This window comes from Lampetra fluviatilis, chromosome 22, assembly GCF_964198595.1.
Source record: "Lampetra fluviatilis chromosome 22, kcLamFluv1.1, whole genome shotgun sequence".
Classification (NCBI taxonomy): Eukaryota; Metazoa; Chordata; class Hyperoartia; order Petromyzontiformes; family Petromyzontidae; genus Lampetra; species Lampetra fluviatilis.
Genome location: NC_136296.1, coordinates 1,866,103 through 1,890,991, shown reverse-complemented (window position 1 = coordinate 1,890,991; position 24,889 = coordinate 1,866,103). Strand labels below are relative to the sequence as shown.

Genomic DNA, 24,889 nt, shown 5'->3' with positions numbered 1-24,889 from the left:
AGGGTAATTCTAATACAGCGTGTTCTCCTATAGCGCGTGTTTTCATAACGCGAATTTGATATAATGGGATGGATGTATTGGGGAACATTTTGTATAACACAGATGCGAACCGGATATAGCTCGATCGAGTGAACAGAACTACGTCACGTGAGTAGGAATAAGCAGCTGCCTCGGCGTAGAATCACACAAGGCGGGATACTGCTGGATGCTTATAGATGCTACCCATGCGTACGCATCTCACATGTTATCGCGGACTGTGCTTTACCCCATGTTGTATATTATTCATTTTAACGTTATTGTTCCATAAAACGGTGTTCTTCAGGAACACAACTAATACCGTGTTATAGAAGAGTAGCACACACATAATTGCGGACAATCGATCTCCATTGACCGGCGTAGAGAAGTACGGTCAATTAACCGCCATGATCCACACGGCGCTGGGAGGAGCCCTCATCCAGCAGTAAATTCATGAAGAAGCCGGTACCACGTACATAACGCAGGCCTCATATCAGCGGCCGCAGCAGCAGGTGCATCAACGATGCAGCAAGGAACAGCCACAAGGCTCGACTCGCCAAATATAGACACGAACTGTGCAATAAACTGTGGAAGTGATTCTGCAGTAAATTTAGCAGCATCAAGCAAAACACTGTTTTGGCAACGATTAAGGAGGTTTTCCCTTGCACGACTAAGTCTGGATAATCGCAAGCCATGGCATACCTTTCCAAGAACCATTATCTCAAAATATTCTAATCTGTTCACTTTGGGCAACATTTGTAAAAATATTTGTATAATCACAACCACATTGATCGCCACAATGAAGTCATTTGTCTCCAGCAAGCGCAGCACGGCCACGCCCACCAACAAGCACCACCCCTCAAGTGAGAGTGAGCTGCAACCCCTGCTAAGTGGGCCTTGACCCATGGCTGTGTGTGGTTGGCGGAAGGGCACGGCATGTCAGCTCATTCACACTCGACCTCTCCGGCCTCCTTCTGCACCGTGGAGGAGGGTCATTGCTCAAAGCGTCACCTGTTATATAACCTTTGTCACTGTGTTTTTTACAAATGTGTTGATTGTTTTTAGCTTATTCATAATCGATAACGATTTATAATTACATCGCGTCATTCACGTGAAATGTATCTGTAGAATTTTTAGCATGCACAGCTTTTGCACGGAGGCTTCGGAAACCTGTAAAGCGGGAAGGCAGCCAGAACTGGCGCCAACAATTGCCCAAGCTTTGTGGCCCAATCTTATGATGTTTGGTCAACTCTACGAATGAGGATTTCAACATGTGGGATGTAACCGAAGTATCCGGAGAAAACCCACGGATACAAGGGGTTTAACACTCAATCTCCGTACAGATGAAAATTAACCCACTTGCTGTACTGCCATTATAACATGTCGAGCCAAGAGAGGGCAACATCAAGGCCCATAGGTAGGGGAGGTAGTTTCCTGAATTTTGTGATCCACAAACAATCGCTGCCTCCATACTGCTGCTTTATAGGCCACGTGCAGCATGGGCACCGAGCACCCAGCAATGCAGCCTTCCCACCTAGGTGGACGGGAGGCCGTGTAATCACGAGGCGGGAGACGAGTGGAGCCCCGCGCAGCCCGCGCACCCGAGCTGTCCGAGGGCCGCCTCGGAGACTGCGATTGCAACATTTTTCTCTGGTAAGGGGTAAAACGACTACAAAATGGCAAATTCCGTGGTGTCGCAGCCAAGGGGCGCGCAAACCTCACCATATTCGTTGCACCCTCCCTTCGGTGGCAATTTCTTCACAGTGGATTCCTGCCATTAACGTGCAATACACAAGGACTTATTGTGGTGGAAATGTGCCGGGGGTATACGCCGGTTCGCCACAACGCATTTCTCAGAACACTGATTGTGATTATCGCCACTTTTCAGAACGGCTCCTATTCCTATTCTACGATATTTCCACAGAGGGAAGTGAGCAGCGTCTGGGACTGGCTGCCAAGGAGTGACAGTCTGGTAGATTTGTCACGGATCGTGACCACTAATTGACCAAAACTACATCATGCCTGGCAGGAGGCAGGGTGCAAGCTACCGGCGTGAGTCAAGTCCGGCCGCTCACGCAAACAGGTCGCTGGCACTGGGCACGAGATGAAACACAACGTGCTCCTGGCATCAGCAGTGGGTGCCTTGACGTTATCCAGAAATGCGTGTGGTGCGCACGATAACTTTAGCTCTACATATAACTGTGACCACCGTGTCCACGTCTTGTAAAAATGAAAACTCATAAATCACTGCCACGAGGACAGCAACGTGAAATAAATGGCTCCTAGTCCAAACTTCGTGACTGCCAGCAGCAAAAACACCATGTGTTATTATGATCAATGGGCAAAACATTTCAAACTATTTGTGCCACTGTTATAACATACAAGGTAAGATAGATAAATGAAGAAATAGCTGCCAGCTCTCCTATATAGAGCAGCATTACAAGTTTGTTTTCTTGGAAGGGGCACTTGACCGAGCCGCACTGCGGGGGAGACGCGAGTGGCGGCGTTTCCAGAGAACGAGGCGGCCGCTGCCAGCAAGGTCCGGGCCCTGCCCTCTTTCCCTCTGCTCCCACGATCACCCAATCTCCAATTTCCGATCCCCCGTTCCGCCTCCTTGAAGGTGATGGGAGATAAACAAGAGCCGCTGTCAGCGGACAGCGGTCGCGTGGCGGGCGTGCCGTGCACCTGGTTTTCAGTGCCATGCGCGCCAGAGAGAACGGCCTGTTCTCCGTCCGAATAAAGAAAACCAACGCCACTCATCGTATCCGTGATGTGTTTGGGGCACGCGACTCCGCTTCGGTCTTTCTGCAGTTCCCGGGGGATTATTCAATGGGCAACGCTTAACCGGAGCAGCGCGAAGGACCAAAAATGTGGACAGCTCATGCACAAGTGATCAATCAGAGGCTCTCCAGTGTGCAAGATTGCAGGTACAAACTCTAAACCACGGAGCGCATAACTTCACTCTATGTATGTATGTTGAACTTCTTTGGCACGGTATGTAGCAAACCATGCGAATCGGAGGTTTGGGGGTAGGACACCAAAACTGAATACAAAATGCAGTTAAAAAAATAGTTTTAAATCTAGATTTAAAAGTGCATAGCTCCAGTGGCTTCCTAATAATCAGAAAGTTCCAGTGGCCGGAGAAGCACATCTGAAAGGGCGTGATGCATTGATCATCTTTGTTCGATGGTTAACCAAACGCCTCTGCTGTTGCGAGGATGATTGGAGTCCGCATGATGGTTTACGTTCCTTGAAGACATCAGCTCTGCCTCAGTTGTACACGCGAAGCCAGAGCGTGGGTGCGGCTGCACTGAATCTCTATCTCAGAGTTGCTGGGGTGGGGGAAGTTGGGAAGGAGTGGGGGAGGGAGGAGGAGGATAGGGTGTTGGTGAGGAGGAGGAGAACTTAAAGGAATGACTGAGTTCAAAGGTCAAATTTGCAGGTTTCCAAGACCGTGGCGGGTGGGGGCCGGGTGAGCCCTACGAGCGGCGCGCGTTGCGAGCCACGAGGCCGCGATGGAGCCCCACGGGGGCTCGCACCGTGACGAGGAGTGTCCCTGGGTGAATCCCTCAACTCGAAAAAATGTGATCAAGGCTTGGGAAACCCATTGCTGATACATTTCACATCCTCTTGCTTCTTTAATTGGCGACAAAGCGCAGCTGACTGCCAAGCATTCTTGCGTAAATAAACGCGGGGGCCAGACTTGCGTTCAGCAGCGGTGGCGGGAGTGGGAGCGGCACTTGGCTGCCGATGAAACACCCCACCCGGGGTCGCGGACAGAAGGCTCTGTGCTGACCCCGGAGGAGACGGATTTATTTTTCCTTGCACAGCAGACCTTCCGCGGCCACGCGAAGCGTCTGCCCTGGCGCCACGTGAAAGCAATCCTTTCCTCTCTGCTGCTCAATGTGAGACTTGGAAAGAAAAAAAATGACGATTTTTTTTCCTTTCTGCCATGGGGATCGGTTCTGCAGAGCCGCATGGCTTATCTGCGGCGAAATTAAGCCGAGCGTTGCTCGCCAACGCGTTCTCAAGTCGTTTCTGCGTGCTGTTTCGGCAACGATGTACGACGTTTTTTGCTCCGCGTGCTGGGGGATTATCGAGGAACTGAATTGTGGATTTCCTTTATGAATTCAGTCGGAGCTCCCAGCAACATAACGGGAAACGTCGGACATCATGCGCAGCTGGGGCGCCGGCATGACCAGCAAAACGAACCAGAGAGCTGCCATGTGCAGCTGCAAAGACGTGCGCGGTCGTAAAAGCTCGGTGCCGTTTCTTTACGCGATAAACCAAAACTAACTGTGCTTTAGGCATGTGCATTCCATTACAGACATCAGTGAAGTTGGTGAAACAGGATATTAGTTGGGCAATCGGAATGAGAAAATTGGATTTTTTTATGAATGTTATCTTTTCCCCCAACTCGATCCCAATTGTGCAGTCGGTGCCATCAGAAAAAATAATCCATCCGGGGCTCTCGCAGAGCAGTGCCACCGCCTTCACGTGAGAGAACGACCACGACCTACAGAAGCGGATATCACTGAGCTACCTCTGAGATCCCTTCAGGTGACCTCTGGTCGTCCACATTGTAGAGGGCAGCACTTTCTCACTCTACAACTGGGAGTCGTCAAACGATGTTATATTCTCAGGACCCGAATTTAGCTGCATTGAGCGAAGACTCAAGTGGAATATGATGTGACTTTGTGTGCAGTCATTGGCCACGAGACTGAGACCATCAACTCACTTGAGAACCCAGACAGCGGCTGCCTGGATTGGAACAAAGAACCTCAGCAGGTGCCAGCTCAGCGCTGTGACCTCCGAGCCAGGTGGCCACCTCATTGAGCTTCAGCAACAGGGCTCATTGGACGTGCGCGGGTGTTGGGTGCCGGCAGAAGAACCGTGGGGAGGCCATCGCAGGCCCTGATATGGCCAACGCCTACACACGCTTCATAGTTTACTCAGAAGCAGGCTTGTTATTAAGTAGCTCGTGAAAATTGTGTTTTGTGTTTAGTTTAGCAGGAAGGCCCGCTGAGGTTAATCTCGTTGTTACAGATGCTCGTGAAAAATGGCATTCCACAGCAGGGAATTCATATTTATGGGACCCTTTTTGTCAATTTTCTTGCACCATACGTATGGAAAAATAATCGAGTTTACCTTTGTTGGTAATACAGGAGGTTTTAAGATGTTCAAACACCAAATAGATACCTATTGGAAGGCATCACATCCGCATTAACCACACATGCTTGTGGTAAAACATGCAAACAAATATCCTTTGATGATGTATATATTGTCCTCTTCTCCTACACCAGAGACAGGCTTCTTCATGGCCTTGTCTCCACTGGTGTTAGACCAGAGAAAGCCAAAAGCCAACAGGCCAAAGGCAATGCAAATAGCATTGCTCGGGTTGAGCAAGGCTATGAAGGAGGCTATATCTGGTGTAGGCCAATCAGTTGCAAGGACAATGCATACATCATCATGGAGATGGTGTCCTCAAGCTGCCCCTCACCAGTCTAACAGAGGAATTCAAGGCTCCAGATGACACTGAATGAATCTCGAGACCCAGTGGTGAGCAACAACGCGCTGACCTTGGCAACTGGGCGCAAATGGAGGCCAGGAAAAGCAGTCCAGGAGGCAACAGCAGCCCTCAGACATGCTGACATTGTGGGTCATGTTCAGCAAGGGAGAGGAGGCCTTGGGCTAACTAGCCGTGCTGCTTGGAGTAAGGCCACTGCACCAGAGCGGCGGAAGATGGTAGTGCAGGAAGTACGCCATCAGGAGGAGGCTGCAAGGTGGGCCAAGGCAGTCTTTCTTGCCAAACAGGGACAGTGGACTCGATGGCACAGTGTGGAGAAGAGGAAGATCAGCTGGAAGGATATGTGAGCCATGGAAGCGAGACGGTTGAGCTTTTCCATCAGAGCAACATATGACGTCCTTCCAACACCAGTTAATCTTCACCAATGGTATGGTGAAGATCCGGACTGTGCCCTCTGTTCCATGCCAGCCAACCTCAGGCACATTCTCACAGGGTGTAAAACAAGCCTCACCCAAGGACGCTACACTTGGCGTCACAACCAAGTCCTTAAAAACCTTGCGTCCGCCCTGGAGGACAAGCGAGCTGCCACCAACTCCCTACCACCCCCAGCAACATCACACCACTTACGGACGACCTTTGTCCGCGAAGGAGCTAAACCACCGAAGAGCGGCTCTACACCATTAGAGCGAGACCAGCTGCGCTTGGCCCGCGATTGGAAAATGTTAGCTGACATTGGCCGGCAACTTGTGTTTCCTCCGGAGATCGCAAACACCACCCTAAGACCTGACATGGTGCTCTGGTCCCGTTTGCTCAAGAAGGTCTTCATCATTGAGCTCACAGTACCCTGGGAGGACTCAGTAGATGAGGCTTATGAGCGAAAACATCTGCGCTATGCCGATCTAGCTGCCGAAGCACGGCATCATGGCTGGAACACAGAAGTCCGACCAGTGGAGGTGGGCTGCAGAGGTTTTTTGGCAACATCTACAACCAGACTGCTTAGAGACCTGGGAATTAAGGGCCAGAGCCAGCGTTCGGCAATCAGCTGTATCGGAGGCGGCAGAAGGCAGCAGTCAGTGGCTCTGGATGAAGAGGAAAGACCCCAGCTTGGGCCCCGAAGTGAGAGGGCCAGGAGGTATGCGGTCAACATTGCTTGACTCAGGGAGGAGGACGCCCCTGCCATGCATAGTCCCATGGGATGTTGGCTATCAACAACAAGGCAACTCCTATGACTAATTGGGAATGGGACGCAAGCGTAGGATTGATCACCCTGTCGCTGGCCGCCTTTGGGGAGGGTGTATAGTGTGAAAGGCCGAAACACCCTAGGAACCAAAGGTACACTACTGACGATGCGCTCCCCAAATTTCACCAGGCTCACTGTTCATGAACTCTTGGAAGTGCTTGCACAAAGGTTAGTAACATCTCATCCTGTGTTCTTGGAATCAAAGCATGTTTGTTTTACCACAAGCATGATGTGTGGTTAATGCAGACTTGATGCTTTGCAAGAGGTGTCTGTGGCGTTTGAATATCTGAACCCTTCCTGTTTTATTGACAGAGAGGCTAAAGGATGTAATTGTTCCCTCAGCGGATTCATAGGTAGTGTGACAAAAAGCTTTTATGTAATTCACTCGAGCGATACTCAAAGAGAGGTTCATAATCCCAGCAATCACATTGGGCACAACGACCGTCACAACAATACCCGGCTTCACGTTATCAACGTCAATCGACAGTGCCACAAACACTGCCAGCTATTGTCAGCCAGATGAATGAAATCTTCAACCAAAGCTCAACATAAATAATCAGCAACATCAACGTTGTCATAAACAAGCAGTCGTCAACACTTACGAATAAGTTTACAGTTGGGTAATAATCAAGGTAAATATGGTAACGAATTTAAGAAATTAAATCGCTGACTGTGGCGGTTGACTCAGAGGCAAGAGTGATCACTACTAGCATACCAGCCACGCAAACCACAAATCTTACACACATTGTGTACATCAAGTATGCATAGCTCTGTAACTAGCGCGGTGACAAGACCTGGGCCCAGCAGCCCGACCCGTGACGAGGCCTCAAAGATGATCAGATCCACCCTTGGCAGTGAGCGCCTTCGGAGGTCACCGCACTGTGCTCCCGTACCTGGTGAGTGACGAATTAACTGATTCCAGCCACCCTCTCTTAAACCAACCCGCATTGACAAGCTTGGTGAAGTATGGTCACACAATCGCCGTGACCAGCACGGCATGGGGAGGTCTTTATCGGGAGGTGATTTGACAGAAGGCCCTCAGTAGAGTTCAGCTTCCTTTCAGCTCGACACTTGGCACCACTTGCCTAGGCCACGACGAGGTGTCGCCAAACCACAATGACATCATTGCGCAGGTTCAGTACGGCTGGCCCGAGTGTTGTTGGATTGTACCACGTGTCGCTCCACGCGCTGGGAAGCACCCCAGCACCCAAGCACCCCAGCACCCCAGCACGTGCAAAGAAACGTCCAGAAACAAGTTAACTACCTCGCCTGGTATACAGGAGGTCGTGAGGTCGTGAGTTCTTGCTGCCTGTATATTTGAAGTGTGCATGTCTCTCTCCCCGCGGTTGCGTAGATTTTTCTCCAGGTCCTCCGATGTTTCCCTCATTTAGGATCAACATCACGCATTTCAAAAAGTATTTGGCTGCTATACATTTCCACATGATAAGCCACTTAGTTCAGTTATCAGAATGGCCTTACCTGGTAAAAAAACCCCTGAAAATACAACAGAAAAGGCATCGGAGAGAGCCAAGCTACAATGACGTCTTCCCCGCTGCGCTGGCCGAGCGCGCCCCGTTGCCCCTCGCCCTGCCGCCTCTCCCCTCACCTCGAGAGGGGAGCCCCCGCTGCCCAGGGGGTAGTAAACCACGCGGTACTGATCCACGGGGTCGGGCGACGGTGTCCACGTCACGCGAAAGCTCCGTGTCGTCACCTCCGACGTGACCAGGTCGAGCGGAGCGCCGGGCGGGGGGTCTGCCCCTCCTGTAAACGGCACGGCGTCGTCGTAATCGCTGCCGGGGCAATTCCACGAGTAGCTCGACCAGCTGGACAGCTGTCTTGTGGTCGATTACGAGGGCTCCATTGGCCTGAACGAATGAGTCAGCTCTACCAACATTTACTGCCAACTGCCAGCGTGTGTCCACCTACTTTGAGCAGCTCGTGGATGTATCAGGATTGGCCAATGGATCATTGGATGGAAATCCTTATGGAGGGGGAGCTCATCATGGGAAAACCGAGTCAGACCTGACATTAGCGCTAAAGCCTGGAAATGATTTTCGGAATGTGACGTGTTTACGATCTTCAAGATTTGCATGGAATTATTTGCGTAGCTTTAAACATTCCTTATTCAGCCGTAATCTTAGCTCTGAATCTAGTTATTTAAGACCGTGGCCCATAAAATGGCTGCATGTATGGTAAGACATTCACATAAATCACTCAGAGTTTGGGCTGAGAGCTCGGGTTGTGGTTTGTGATATAAAAAGAAACCAACCCATAACGAAATACAAATTATTGCATCAAAATGTTCATTAATTTTAAAATAATGTAAAATGCTAATAATTTCCCCATCTCTGGTATAGTTTTGTGGTCTGGCAATGTCTTAAATTTTGGTGCCTCATGATGTTTTATTTCAAGCATCACAAACTATTCGATATAAATGTGTCCCAAGTTAATTTCATTGCAGACAGGTTTTTTTTGTTAAATGATCAATCATTCTCTTTCTTTCCAGCTCATTTAGAAAGTTCCCATAACCCACATCCCCTCAAACAGGAGTGGGAAACTATTCCTTACCAAGACCAAACAGGACTTTAAAACACCTTTGGCGGGGTCCCACATGAACACGGCTCAATAACGTCTGTCACTGCAGGAGGCCCTCGCAGTTGCAGACGTGACAGGTTATGAAAAAAAGTGGAAACCCAGTGTTGCCATGTCAAAGATATCCCTCTTTGGTAACCAATCAGTGCAGATAAAATGCTCGGAGTGATTGTGAGATAATATTTGCTAGACAATAGTAAACCGGTTGGCTTCATGTGGCCGTGGGCTGTGTGAAATTAAATCATGGACCACACACTACTCACGGTGCCATAGGTTCTCTATGCCTGCAGTGAGCGACAGCCAGTCCAGCCGTAGCGCAGCCTCAGTGGCCATTGCATGAAGGTTAAAGACTCCTTCTCAGCTCTGTTAATTCGACCCCTTCTCAGCCGAAGGTACAAATGACAGAGGTGCCACCAAGCTACAACGTTGCTCATTCTCTTTTGCTACCCTCACAGTTTGGAACTCCGTTTCCTCAGCCATCCGTGCTGTTGACTATCTTCCCCTGCTCAGGTCCAGGCTGAAGAGAATCTCTGACTGACTGCCTCTGTTTCTCCATAAAGTAAATACGCTGACTGCTGCTGTGCCTTGAGATCAGGTCGCATTTATACGAAATACAAATCAACATTGCACTGCGCTGTGGCCTCCTCTGACCACAAGCACTGACATTTCAAGTTGATTTTGTTTAACTGGGCGAGACCTAAAGAGGCCAGGATATTCTCATCTGCAAGAGGAACCGAGGTCACCAAAATGCCAAAAATATCAACAGCAATCAAGCAAACAGAAATCAGGGGATTCCAGAATACATAGAAAATAATGCAGAAACGTAACCGATATTAAGTCCAAAATCCATGGGATTGTTTTGCCAATATCAAAATGATGAAAAAATAAGAATAGGCTTAATCCTTTTTGGCAATACACACTTGATACCTTGCAATAGGAGGTGTCTATTTGGTGTTTGAACACATCATTTATAGCCAGAAAGGGTAAATAAAGCCTATTCTTCTTATTTAATTCCGTAAAATACATTTCCTGTAACGAATCTTGACTCTGACAAATGACTTCAAAAGAAAAAGAGAACGAGTAACATCAAGCTTCAGAAATGTCAAAACGGTCGCCGGGGTGATGAGCGCACGAGTAATCAGAGACAGACGCGGCCACCCACCGGGGAAGTCGACGCTGCGGCACACCGTCTTGCTGAGGCTGCCCACGATGGTGGCCATGGCGCTGAAGTCGGCCACGTTGTACACGTGCGTGTCGTCGGGGTCGGTGGCGATCTGCTTCAGCTCGTTCTCGTCCGCGTTCTTCACGCCTGGGCGAGCGGAGGACGCACGCCGCGGACGGGGCTCACGCGCCGGACATGGCGAGCACTACCGCCACCCCCAGTTGGCCGCCGCCGTCGTGGCAAGCCACGCGAAGAGACGCCGCGCCGCGGACAACAGCGGCGCAACAATAATCCATTTGTCCTGCTGTACTACGCTTCCCACGTCCACGCTCACCGCTTTCACCAATCCGCGCCCGCCAACGTGGTGAAGTACGGTCAAACAACCCCCCCACGACCCGCACCGCATGGGGGAGGCCCTCGTACAACAGCGGATTGATGCAAAGGGGTGTACGCGTGTAACACGTCCACTTGCACGTGCGTTATTCCACACAGTGCTGTGCGTAAACACGGCAGTTTGGGAATACGTTGAACTCTGTGGGAGCAGCGTTGCATGAACACCAGACTGAATAATGAGTTTTGCATTTTTAAAACTTCAGCTATTGGATTGGTAGAAATATAAGGATGTTGGATCCTCTTTTAGATGTTCGGATCATTAACAAATATCTCGTATGGACATTCTGATAAAGTGACGTCACCTGTTACCACGTGGGATCATTTTTGGTGGGAAAGGTGCTTTGCAATATACATACTAATCCGTTCATGGATACCCCACTGGAGATCGCTTAAGCAATGGTGCCATACATTACAGAGCAGCGCGTCAGCCGATTTTATGTGTCTTGAGATTGGTGGGAGAGGCTTCACTTTCTCTATAAATTCTCCCTAAGATCGCAGTGAGGAATCTGTAAAATAAATCACCCTTTATCTGCAGAGCACTCGCCAGGTGACCGACGATGCACCGACACCGGCGTGCGCACAGAGCCTCGGGCACTCCATCTAACCACGACAAAGATCCTGCGTTCTATCGAGACGGATTCGACGGGCGCCAACCTCCGTGCCACCCGTGCCCGGCTCGGATAATTCATCGTGGCCCCACTGATTCACGCACGGAGGAAAGCTGCGAACCGAAACCCCCTCTGAGCGACCGCCTATTCAACCTCTACGAGAATGAAAGAAGAAAACAGCAGATGGGGATCAAGAAGGGAAGGCGTGGGGAGCTCAGGGCAGTGATAGTGGGTGCCACCACACAGGCTCTTGACATTTATGGGGGATTTTATTGGCTGAAGCAAAGGGTTCAAAAGTGAGGCCACCTAGCAGAGAAACAGGCTCTGGCACAATTCTCAAGAGGGCAAAAGCAGAGGGGCTCCTTTTAAAATAACGGGGCATATTCGATGGTTCTTTCGGTAAAGTCACCTAGATAGAAAAAATAATGACAATAAAAATGAAGTGAATAAAACAAATATCACGACGTTTCGATCACAACACAAGCAATCGTTTTTTTCTCATGATTACGATTGCTTGTGTTGCGATCGAAACGTCGTGATATTTTTTTCATTCACTTTATTTTCATAATTTTACTGTTATTATTTTTCCTATCTACGCGACTTTACCGAAAGAACCATCGAATATGAATTCCTGCAGTCACGAAAGTTTTAAGTCAAAATTTTATGACGGGGCACTTTTAAACACATTAATTCCAGGCACATGCTCTTAGAATCCCTGACATTTGCATTAGAATAAGAGCTCTGCTTCATTGTGATTTTTTTTACCTTGCACAAAATGCCCACGATCTATGCCCGCTCTCGTTAAACACATTAATCTGTGAGCTAGCAGACCAGAGAACGCTCATGAAGATGCTCGTGAAGGAGGGACGCGCTTTTTCAAAGCTTCTTCAAACCACATGAATAGTGAGGCCAGAGTGATCGAGAGGATAAGGGCTGGACAATGCACCCTAGTAAAGTTCAGTTTCCAACTCTTAACCACTGTACTTCTCTGGGCTCTATATCTATATGTGCTATGAATAGGGCCCATTGCCTGAAACGTCCCCTATTACATATTTTTACTTTCAAGACCACAGTGCTATTGACAAAGAATGTGTTGAGTGTTGCCTCCCCTCTATAGATGCGCACTGGGAGCAATGTGGGGAGGAGAGGAGGGGGGGGTCTCCCATTTGTCTTCCGTCACGGCCTCGCCCATTGATTGACACTGCCAAGCACCCCCCCCCACCCCGTGCCCTGTCGCACCCCGAACGGGAGCTGCAGGTGTGGCACCCCAGAGAAATAGCAGCACATTCCGCGGTAATATCGTGCAGCTGTGCGGCACGCCGGCCCGCCCGGCAGGCTTCCCGCACGCAGGCACCGAGGCGGCGAGATGTTAACTCCCTCGCCTAGTGTACAGGAGGTCGCGGGTTCGATCCCGACCCTGACACCTGCTGTAAATTTTCAGTTTGCACGTCTCTCTCCCCGTGGTCGCGAGGATTTTTTGTCCAGGTCCTCCGGTTTTTCCCTCCACATTTAGAAAGATGCGTTTAGGTGATTTGGCTGCTATAAATGTCCACGTGATAACACACTTATTTGAGCTATCATTTGTGGTCAGGCTGCTTCTGAAAAAGAGAGACATAGCTCAGTGGGCCTTACCTGGTAAAATAAATACAGTTTAGTTAAAATAAAAATAGTTGTGCTCATAGTTTAGTTTTGGCGACTGGAGCCGCGACGTGCATGTGGGGCGACGACTCCGTCTTTATGGGATTCCTCTACGCCCCACGCCCCCTGGATGCTTGTGCGCCCGTCGTGAGGAGGACACTGCCTGTGCTGGAGCCGCAATGAGCGAGACGCACGCACAGATGCACGGCGCAACGCTCCGAATCACCACGTCGCCGGGAAGGCGCCCCTTCTCTCGTCGTCCGATCTCAACAAATAATTTGGCGATGCTGTGCTGCTGCGTCGGCAGTGGTGCACAAGCAAGTTTGACAAGATCTCAATACACTCGTCAGCAACGCGTGCTGTCGCGCAGACTATGAAGAAGGGTCGAAGACTATGAAAAAGAGCGTGTCGAGTTTTTTGTCAGATATAAGCAGGATTGTATGTATGTAGAGTATGTTTAAAATCTTTCGCACTGTACGGAGCCAACCGTGCTAATCAAAGGTGCGGATTGAGACTGGATGGGCAACCACCATTCACAAGATGTTAAGATAGCAGTGTGGCAGAAGCCATTGTTGTACTGTGTTTCTATGCTCCCAAGTCTGTCCTCTCCCTCACCAACCCGCACTGACCAGCGTGGTGAAGTCCGCTCACAATGACGCCCGCGACCCACACGGCGGGGGAGGAGGCCCTCATCCAGCAATAGATTGCCAAAAACTGGCACATGCACGTTAATATGTCACGGACATAAGTGTACCTGAGTTTATCTGTTACATGAGTTTACCTGTATTTACCTGTGTCTACCTGAGTGCACCTGTGTTTATCTGCGTTACCTGTATCCATTTACCTGCTGAAGAAGTCACCCCAACAACACCGACTCGGGTCGGTGCTCTCACCAACCACTCACTCACGCGAACCTCGCGGCGAGAGCGCTGCTCGCCGCCTACGGCTGCAGGCCACTGCCGCTTTCTCTCTCGGTCTCGCTCTGTCTCTCTCTCATTCTGTCTCTCTCTCTCTAGCTCTCTCTCGCTCTGTCTCTCTCTCGCACTTACGCTGCCAGCGGCTCAAACCAATGTTCCGCCTTTTGGGGGACATCTTCAGGAAACTGGGGGTGCCCTTCTCCAACAGCAGCTTCGTATATGGGGTGGTGCCTTACCTGGCTAACAAGCGCCATGACCTCGCCATCTTCGCCTGTGCTCAGGCGAAGATGGCGGTGTACAAGACGAGACACTGACGGCTGCTCTGTGCTGCTCTGTGGAGCTTCCAGCGTTCAGGGGCCTGCTCAAGGCGCGGCTCTGGCTGGAGCACGCCATGTACCACACACATGCCGGTGATGTGCGCGTCTTCTTCGAACGTTGGGGGGCCGGAAAAGCCCTCTGTACCAGCGTGGACGGCACCGTCACGTTCACCTGCTGAAGCGCTCGCTCGTCACCGTGGCGTGCGCGATGACCAACACAACCACGTGGCTTTTATGTTGTGCGCAGTGCATTTAGCGCCACAGCGCCTGGATGTACAGTGTTAGTTTATTTGTTTGCTGGTGACTTTGTGTATTTCATATCGGAATCGTCTCCAGTGCTGTTGCTGCTGGCGGCAATAAAAGTTGTTTAAAAAGTCTCGAGTGCTCTCTCTCTCTCACCGATGGCGAAGAGCTCCACGCCGTTGGCGCGCAGGCTGTCCGCGGGCCCGAACACCTCGTCCTGCGACTTGCCGTCCGTGATGAGGATGCCGATCTTGTTGACGCCCTCCCGCGCGCCCGCATCTGGCGTGAAACTGTTCTCGCGGATGTAGGTGAGCGCCAGCCCTGTGTCCCAGCGCGCACACCACCGCGGTGCGTCCCACCGTCAACCGGCGCCCGCGTGTGTGCACCGTCGCCCGACTGTGTCGCGTCGTGTAGGGCTGCGGCCAGGCTGGCATTCTAGGAAATGGCTTCAGCTGACATGCGTCGGATTGCTTGAGTCATCATCATCAGTCATGATCAATCGACTGCTGGATGAAATCCTCCACAAGCCATTGCCACACCTCATTATCCTGCAATGTAACACTCCTCCAATAACCTTCTGATGAGTTGATTTTTCATTGCACCATCGCCTCGGCTAGAATTCTCTACACGCGATCGATTACTTGGCTGCCACTCAGCTATTATTGTTGCCTTGGATGATCGGCCGTCATCCCTTCGAGTGATGTATCTACCAGTTTTAACAGTTTCAATTCTGTGTGCTCCAATTCACAAGTTCCTCTGTCTCCCAGGAGAATTCCCAGCACGCGTCTCTGGACTCCTCTTCGAGTAGCAAACTCACATCTCCTTCTGAAGGGCCCAACAGCCAACTCGATACTCAGATAATCTATCCCAACAGCGTCTATATCCACTATGTGAATGCATGCTGTGAACGTTATACATGTAACATGCGTGTATAGGCGTCGATACGCGTTTGCTATGTAGGTGTCAATAAACACCTTGGGCACCCTGGCAAATGAAACGTTCCATCTCAAGGAAGGGATATTCCAGGTGAAATATTTGAATTGCCAACAAAATCAATGCATGAATGAAATAAGCACCAAGGCATGGCAGCAGCTCTCTCGCACAGAGCCGCACTCCAGTGCTAGTCTATGAGCCTGCGTGTCTATGGGTCTCTATGTGAGTATATGGGTCTGCGTGTCTATGGGTCTCTGTGCTAGTCTATGGGTCTCTGTGTTAGTCTGTGGGTCTGCGTGTCTATGGTTCTCTGTGCGAGTCTATGGGTCTCTGTTTTAGTCTATGGGTCTCTGTGCTAGTTTATTGGTCTGTGTGTCTATGAGTCTGTGTGAGTCTATGGTTCTCTGTGCGAGTCTATGGGTCTCTGTGCTAGTTTATGGGGCTGCGTGTCTATGGATCTTCGTGTCTACGAGTCTCTGTGTGACTCTATGGGTCTCTGTGCGTGTCTATGGGTCTCTATGTGAGTATATGGGTCTGCGTGTCTATGGGTCTCTGTGCTAGTCTATGGGTCTCTGTGTTAGTCTATGGGTCTCTGCGCTAGTCTATGGGTCTGCGTATCTATGGGTCTCTGCTCCACGGCGTGGTGCGTGCCGTGGAGCCGTGGGGTGAACTCCGCACCAGTCAGCGTGTTGCCCCCCTTGTAGGGCAGGTTGCGCACGGCTTCCAGTGTGGTGTCCTTCGTAGAGAAGCTGTTGAGGTTCCACTCCGTTCTGGGGTCTCCGCTGTACTGCGCCAGACCTGTCGCAGACGCGTGCACGTGCGCACCAGTGAGCGCCGTGACGATGAAGATCTCCCGTTGGGATTCGCTGCAAGAAAGCGCCGTTATGTGAGCACCCGTTTGGCCAGCAATGCCCCCGGTAATTATTATCGGCCGAGTTAAACTCGGGGAGCCCCGGATTCTGTCTAGATGCCAAACCGCAAATGGTCTGCTTCATCAGTTGCATCGTAAACATGCGTGTACGGCCAAACACATACACGCACACGTGCGCATGACTGCTCGGGGACACGCACTCGCAGTGATAAATATGCAAGCACTTTTAATTTTCTATTGATGTTCACGCACAGCGCTGTTGAGTCCCGCATTTTAGTAAAATAAGAAATGGTTGAGTTAATCATGGAACTGAGGTGGTAGCGCGCCGTGCACCATTATTGTTGTCACCACTCGCAAAGCCGCTTGAACATTCCCTTTAACGTTATCGATCTCACGAGTCCGTACGCAGGGAGCCGTGTCTCCAGTCACCTGTGCAGGCGGCGTGTGGGTGCTCTAGATTATGCAGCTGCCCGCTTGCCATGCTGCCTCCTACTACAGGTAACCTTGCGGCTCGACGGGCTGGAGTCGCCACGATGGTGTTGGCGTGATCCGCCAACCCCGTGGCCACGTGACAAGATCGGACATGCGCCGACATGCCCACCCGGCCATGTTCACACCGACCAGCGTTGTGTTCTCTATCGCTCGATACTTGTGCTACCACATTGCCAAAAGTGATTTGCATCTTTGATCCTTACCCATGTATCGATAGATACATTTGAAAGTGCAATTGAATTGAGGTATTGTGTCGTTGTCTTGGTGTGGGCCAGTGGCGTGATGTTATCTTCCTTGCCTGGTATGCAGGTCATGGGTTTGATCCCGACCCTGATGCCTGTGTATTTGGAGTTTGCATGTTCTCCCCATGGTAGCGGGGACTTTTTCTCCGGGTTTTCCGGTTTTTCTCTCGACATTGAGAAGCATGCCTATTAGATCATTTGGCTGCGATACTTTCCACATGATAAGCCACTTTGTCGAGCTATCATGTGAGTCAGGTGGCTTTTGAAAAAGAGCTATATAGCTCAGTGGGCCTTACCTGGTAAAATACAATATTTGTGCTTTAGTTATTTATTTTTCGTGATTTGCTTACCTTCCCTATACTTTGCACTCCTATTGTTTTTTGTGTATTGTTGTTGTTGTTGTAAATGTCTGACCCTCCTCTATTGGACACGTGTGAAAAATGGCTTCATGGCTCATCGGATTTCTCCAGGATAAATACATATTTAGACTCCGATACTGCTGCACAGGTGACTGCGGTTGTGCTACTGTGCGCATCTCCGTTGTATTTTCGGGTTGCTCCGCACACCGCGAGCTTCTTGAGGAAGTGAGCCCATATCAATCTCGATTTGAAATCCAATTCGGATTTGGACCGATTTATTTCCTAAAGAGTCTCTACGACCCAAACACGCAGTGACGGCGGAGAGCGTAGGCCGCTCGTGTGGCGCGCGTCCCTGGCTGCGCCTGTGTCCCGCGCGCACGGGGGTTGGTGATGGTGCACAGGGCACCGCTTCGTGCGCGCGTCTCATTGCCGACGGATGCCCGCGCCTGCGACGTTACAGATTTGTTTTGTCCGTGCCGACTGTGAGCATCGGCGGTGTGACACGAGGCATGGGGTTTCTCACCGGAGCTCAGTATCTGCGCGGCTTGCGCACGTCCAACAAAAACAGAGCCGATATAATTAGGACAATGCACCCCGATCCCTCGCGCAGCTGTAGCACTACTCCAAGTGCAATTACACCCTTCCCCCCTGCTCCAGCACCGGCTTTTCCCATGGGCAGAAAGAGCAGCGGCAGCGGCAGCACAGCTTTGGTGCCGTCAGCAGCTAGGAATGCGCACGGTGTGAGGTGCGCCGGCTTCCGCGCCTTACAGTTGCCGCTCACCCACGCGGATCTTGTCCCCGATGTCGAACGAGTTGACGAGCTGCTCGATGAACTGGCGGACGAGGCGGAAGTTGAGGCGGCCGATGCTCCAGGAGCCATCCACCAGGATGACGATGTCGGCCACGGCCGAGCTGGCGCATTCGTACACTGCGACGAGCGGGGGGGGGGGGATGTCGGGGGTGGGGACGCGGCGAGGGAGCGTGACGGTGCGGCCCTGGGGGAGACACCTCGTCCATATCGTCGCCCCCCCTCGGCGCTTTGCACGCCAGCATCTCCTGTGACGACGTCCGGGTTTAAAGGCTCGATCGCACGATACGCTAACGTGGCAGGGCAGTAGTGGCACGTTCGCCGCTTGTTCCAGTGCCTCGCGGTTCGAGCCCGGTGACTGCCCTGGTTAATACTGTGGCCGTGTTAACCAAAGGTACAGAGGACGTTAAAGGTTCCCATGACATTATTCAAAAGGGTAGGCTACGTGTGCTGTCGTCACAGTCCAAATTTGGCAACTTGAAGACTCATTTGTTAAAACCACGTGGCAATATGGCCCCTGAGCTGGCGCCCTCGAGATCGCCTGACACTTCAAGAATGGCGCAAACACCAAATGTACTCAATTAATTTTTTTTGGTACGAGCATATAACGGGACTTTGGCTGGGCCCGGTAAAATTTAGATTGACCCTGCCAGACACCGGTCACAGCCATAGCTGCCCAATGTGCGTGTGAGGGGGCCACCGACTGAGTCTCCGCACAGGGGTCACTGCCCGCGAACACCAGAGCTCATCGTTCATGAACACCCGCAAGGCAACCATCCCGGGGTCGCTCACTACACTGGAAGCTCACTTTCACGCGAGGTTCACGCACACGTAGGGAATACACATAAACACACATGCGTACACACGAAACAAATGCATGTGTATCCTACGACCAACATACAAAGAAACAAATGAATAAAAACGTACAATTACACGTGCACACATAAGACAAAAACAAATACACACGTAGACATTTTCACCCACTCAGAGACACACACGTACTCACACGTGCACGCTGCATGCGACGCTCTGCCTACATCTGAGCGCCGTTCGGGGGAGGGGTTTTCCTGGGCAAGTGGACCCTGGCAGTGACGCAATCGGCAGCGAGTGGCACTCTCCATGCTCGGGGGTGGTGGGCGGCACGGAGCTCAGCCAGGCTGGGACGGGGCCCAGGCCGGGCCGGAGGCCAGGGGAGCAGGCAAAGCGTGAAGGAACGAGACGTTGGGCGAGCGGGCGGGCAAAGCGTTTCATGAGAGTGGTCAGTGTCGCTGGGCGAAAGTAAATGCGGTTAGCGGGGTAAAAAATCGTCATGAGCTGCGCGTCGATTGGCGCCGCGGATTTAGGAGCGCTCCTATTTGAGCGCTTGCAGTGCTTTAGGGCGACATGCTCTCTCTAGGCAGCGGTGCTCCGTGCAATCATGTCTCGGGAAGGTTGTTATGCTGTCATAAGCGGATGCAAGCGGATGATTTTTCTTCTGCAGTCGTGCACGACGTGCGCGCGTATGGCAGGCTTTTGCCAGCCGGCTAGCACGCCAGCCTGCCACCCGTCCGTCCAGGCAGCGATCGAGGCAGCCCGCCGGGTGCTCAGCCACGCGTCTCACTGTTGAGTTCAGCCGTTGCAAGCCATCGTCAGTGAGGTGCAGCTCTCCACATGCTCCTGCTCTGAGCCACTGCGCAAGACCACAAGATCTCAAACAAGAAAACAGATGCATTCGAGCGCACGCACTCACACTCGCACGCGCTCACGGTTACACGCACTCACGCGCACACGCTCGCATACACGCTCGCACGAGCACACACTCGCGCCCACATGCGAACTCACGCTCATACACGCACACACAAAATCATTACTAAAACAGCCATCAGGCATCTGATCTGACTCTGGTGTATGTTCGCCTCACCGTGATGGATTGGCGTTTTTACATTTTTGCCAATAGCACCATCTATGGAAGCAGCATCGGCAGATGGGAATGAGCTGAGTGGATTCAAGTCCCATCCCTGGAGTGCGTTCGGTCATTTCAAACGATTTGCTCATCGCACAGCAAACTTACTCGTGCCTTTTAAAATTAAACAAACATGAAGCTGAATCTGCCAAAATGATACGCACCAAAGTGACAACAACAAAAACAATAATAATGAATCAGAGTTTCCAGTGGATCCAAAGTGATTCACTAAATTAATTGGGTGACGCCATTTCACCCAGACGGCCGATGGGGGGAGAGGGAGGGGGGCTGGCGGACCCTCCTGCCGTGTGCTGGGACCCCCCCTCCCTCACCACGCGGAATGCCCCGGTGCATCGCCTGGCTTTAATTAGCATCAGAAGCGGCAGTCAACGCGACTTTCCACGGCTTGTGCCGCGGCTTGTGCGTGTCGATGAGCTAATGGGGTGAGCTTGATAGCAACCGATCTCCCGAGGAGCCGGACGTGCTCAGCGGGAGCCCGCTGCGCCAGTTGATGTGACATCTGACGCCTTGGGATCGTGGGGGCGCAGCCACCACAAACTGTGGTGGTTGGGGGGCGTCTGGTGACGAGCAAACGGCTCTCGGTGGTTACTGGTTAGAGATAGGATCCGAGATGTTCGCCCCCCCCACTTCACCATGGACAAGAGGGGTTCTCTGCTGCACTGTGATGCAATTGAGTCTACGCAGCTGCCGGCTGCGAGTTCTGAGCCGACTGCCTATGCGCTACTCTATATATGTATATTGAACTTCTTTCGCACCGTACGTAGCCAACCGTGGTAATCGGAGGTGCAGGGGAAGGGCAACAAACTAAACACAAAAACATCAGTTTTGAAGACATTTGTTTTCAATGTAAATGTAAAAGTGCATTGAAACGAAAAGCGCGCGATGCAGTGGCCGTCTTTGGTCGATGGTGAGTCGAAAGCAGCTGTGAGGATGACCGGAGTTTGGGTGATGGTCTATGCTCCTTGACGAGATCAGCTCGCTACTGTGTATTTAAAGGTTCTGTTTTTGTCGCCTTGTCGAAGGGAGAAACGCAGTGCCATGATTTTCTCTGTCCAAATTATTGGTGGGTTTCTTGTTTAGCCGCGTGTAAATGTGCTGGGGGGTGTCTGCACCCACACAGCGCCCACACAGTGAGTGGCTGCTTCCACCCCCCACACCTCCCCCCCCCCACCGGCTGAGGGCTCATGATCTGGCGACGAGAAGCGGCGAGCTAAGCGGGTGGTGGTCGCCACGCGGGCGCGTCCCCAGGGATTCCGCACCGCAGACGACGTGATGCGTGCATCGTCTGGGCAGCCGTGCCGCGCGTATGGAATCCGCTTTGAAAGGAATAAAAGCTGGGCCCAGGAAATGGTTGGCCACGCGGTTTGTAAATTGTACGGGTAGAAGAGGATTCCCGTGCACGCACCTGGTCGCGCCTGTGCGCCTTCACGCGTGCGTGCGCGTTCGTGCACGCAACTGCATCATAAATAATAGTATATTGATGCACACGACCTTGCCAATCAGAACTTGACTGTGCACAGTTGTTTTGTTCATGTTTGTTTTCTTTTTCTATAGCCAGGTGTCTATTGGGGTAACCGGGTTCCCGTCCAAAATGGGCACGAGTTGCCCAATTTATTTATTTTTTTGCACCAAAAAAATAAACCAAACGAACCACATTGTTGTCACAGGCAACACTTCTGTGCGTCTCAAGGAAGCTAAGCAGGGTGAGCTTGGATAGCGCTTGGAGGGAGCCCACCGTGTAGAACAGGTGGATAGACTGAGGTGCTTCGTAGTGGGCAGCAAATGCGCGGTGCAGAATATTGTACGGTTGTACTCGACTGCTATGCTCCCCAACTTCACCAATCCACACTGACCAGCGTGGTGAAGTATGGTCAAGTAACTCCTACGATACTCCCACCTCAGGTCCGGGGAGGACCAAGTCAGCGGTGGATTGACAAACGAGCTACACATGTTCACATTCAAGTTTTTGTGTGTGCGCGTCTACATGCGTGTGCCCCCATATGCCGGCATGCGCCATCGTGAGCCGAGGTTGTGTCAATAGTCTTCTCCACACTTGTGCGTGCCATCGCGCGTGTTTGTACACGTGCACGTGTTGACGTGATTGTCATTTGTCATGTGCCTGCACAAATATGCGCTACTCACATTCAATGTTGGCGGGAGGGAGGTCGGGAGTGGTGACCTCGGAGCCGAGGAGCGGTTCGCTTGGCCCATCCTCGTACATTGCAAACACACTCACCTTGTACGGAGTGCCAGACCTGTGCATCACAAACACACACGCACCGGCACACACACACACACCGGGACACACACGCACTCCGGGACACACACACACACACCAGTACAAACACACCGGCACACACACACCCACTCCGGGACACACACACACCCACTCCGGGACACACACACCGGCACACACACACAAACACACATACACTCCGGCATACACACACCGGGACACACACAAACATACACCGGATCAAAGATCAAAGATTGTGTCATCAATTAAGTAAAACTAAACTGGGAGCAAATGATATAAGCTGGAACATGTAAACAGTTCATAAACCAACATGCACACACCAACATATCAATACTCTTCAAAGCTCTTCACACAACTGCTGGCTGGAAGCAACTCAACCTGGCTCTGATCCAGCAGACCTGGGAATGGCCTTGGCGAACGAGGACGTGTTAATGATACAACTGTACAACAATGGAGTGGTTTCGCCCTTGTTAGTAATCGTCAGTGCGGTAGATCCATAGCAGCCATCGTGTGCCTCGGGGGCTTTGTGAGGACAAGTCCCCTCCCTCATCCCTGTGGGAGGGAACAGCTTGGCCCTGCCGAGGGCAGTTCTAACGCTTGCCGCAAACGACGAGAAACCCATCCAGAGAGCAGAGCATTAAAGCTGGAGTAAAACAGCGGAACGATAAAACGCGCACGCGGTGACTTCGAGACGGCACGAGGTGTGAACGTGACCACCGGCTCTGTCCCCCTGTCCTCGCAGCCCAGTTGAGGACCGCTGACCGAACAGAGGTGACAACTTTGGCGGCATTACGCTCGACCGCGAACGAGCGCGCCGTTCTCTCCGCGCGCGCGAGGTCCTCGCCTGAGCTCCTGCAGCACGGCGCTGCTGTCCTCGGGGCTCACGAGCAGCTCGCGCAGCGACACGCGCTCCCCCGCCGGGTGGAAGGCCACGCGGTACGCCGTCACCTCCCCGGGCGCCGGCCGCCACGACACGCGGAAGCTGCTGCTCGTCGCGTCCGACGTCGTCAGATTGCGAGGGGGCCTCAGCTTGGTGGCTGCGGCGCGCACACGGACACGGATACGTCATGGCCTCACCACCGGTCTCTTGCGTCTTCGTCTGTAGCTGGAACAGCTTCGTTTAAACCCTCAACACACGCTCGCTCGCGCGCCGGTCCTGCTTCCGCTCCGTCAAGACATCCCGTTCCACCGCGGTCATCGCTCTGCCACTTTTCTTCGACAACAGCGCGAGTGCTGCAAGCGTTCTCAAACACTGCACCTGGCTGCGCCTCCCCACAGCGCCAACACAATGGGCATCATAAAAATACCATCTCACAGCGGCACCGAATCCTCTTTAACCAAACGCGAAGAATGCGGGCCACGGGCCAAGCCCGTGCCGAGACTTCATCTCGAAGGTGCCGCGGCGCCGCACTCACGGTCGACGGTGGCCCCCTCCCCGTGCCGGGCGCGGCCCTCCCAGCCTCCGTACACCGGCGTCGCCGCCAGCTTGTAGCGCGTGCCGGGCTTGAGGCGTCGCAGTGGCACCGACGTGGTGTTCCCAGGCACCCGCATCACGACCGAGCGGCCCCGGGGGGCGTCTCCGCCCTCTCCGGGGGGCTCCACCGGCCGGTACGTCAGGCGGTAACTCTGCGGGGGGCCCGGCGCCGGCGCCCACGACGCGCGGAACGCCGTCGTGTTGCGCTCGCTCACCCGCACGCGGCCGCCGTCGGGATCTGGGGGGAGAGGGGGGCACGGGAGGAGGAGACGTGGGGAGAAGGGGGCGAAGGAAGATAAGAGAGCAACACTGGCGGGGGAGGGGGGGAGCGTGGAGATGATGAGATGGGGATAGACGATAAAGATGAGAAGGTAGAGGACACAGAAGGACGTCGCAACGGGGAGAAGCGGTGTTGCGGCGAGGAAGAGCCGTGAAGGTGGAAGCGCACAAGAAAGATGGGGGTCACGGGGAGATGAGGGAAAGCAAAGAGGTGCGGAATGAAGAGGGGCACACGCAGGAAGGGAAGAAGTTGTGCAGGTGTAGCAAGGCAGAAGAGCGTTGGAAGTGTTGAGAGGGGCCAGGGGAAGAGGAAACGAGATTGGGTGGCGGAAACCAGGCACCGAGTGATGGAGGCAGGGGTCACGTTTAAATTCCCCGCAAAACAATAAAGCGCCTATTTGTAAATGCTCTACGTGCGGCGGAAAGAGCGACCTAACGTCGTTAATTTTTTCAGCACATTGCTTTAAAAGTCTTGACGTGCGTTTGTTGGGATCGTCGTCGTTGGGGAGAGCCGCAACAACTGCGCGCGCGCGTTTGTGCGTGCGCGTGTGCGTGTGTG

The 24,889-nt window shown here is 52.3% G+C and overlaps 1 protein-coding gene across 2 annotated transcripts in view; it reads right to left on the bottom strand.

Moving 5' to 3' along the window:
* LOC144938449 (collagen alpha-1(XII) chain-like) overlaps window positions 1–24,889 on the bottom strand; it is a 285,089-nt gene that overhangs the window by 124,296 nt on the left and 135,904 nt on the right. For both annotated transcript variants that reach the window (XM_078866258.1, XM_078866259.1), the window contains exons 18-25: window positions 23,993–24,289; window positions 23,422–23,614; window positions 22,463–22,575; window positions 18,331–18,477; window positions 16,264–16,383; window positions 14,809–14,973; window positions 10,537–10,683; window positions 8,389–8,543 (exon numbers count right to left, since the gene is read on the bottom strand). In XM_078866258.1, coding sequence (XP_078722384.1) covers window positions 8,389–8,543; window positions 10,537–10,683; window positions 14,809–14,973; window positions 16,264–16,383; window positions 18,331–18,477; window positions 22,463–22,575; window positions 23,422–23,614; window positions 23,993–24,289 — 1,337 coding nt within the window. The remainder of the gene's footprint in view (window positions 1–8,388; window positions 8,544–10,536; window positions 10,684–14,808; window positions 14,974–16,263; window positions 16,384–18,330; window positions 18,478–22,462; window positions 22,576–23,421; window positions 23,615–23,992; window positions 24,290–24,889) is intronic.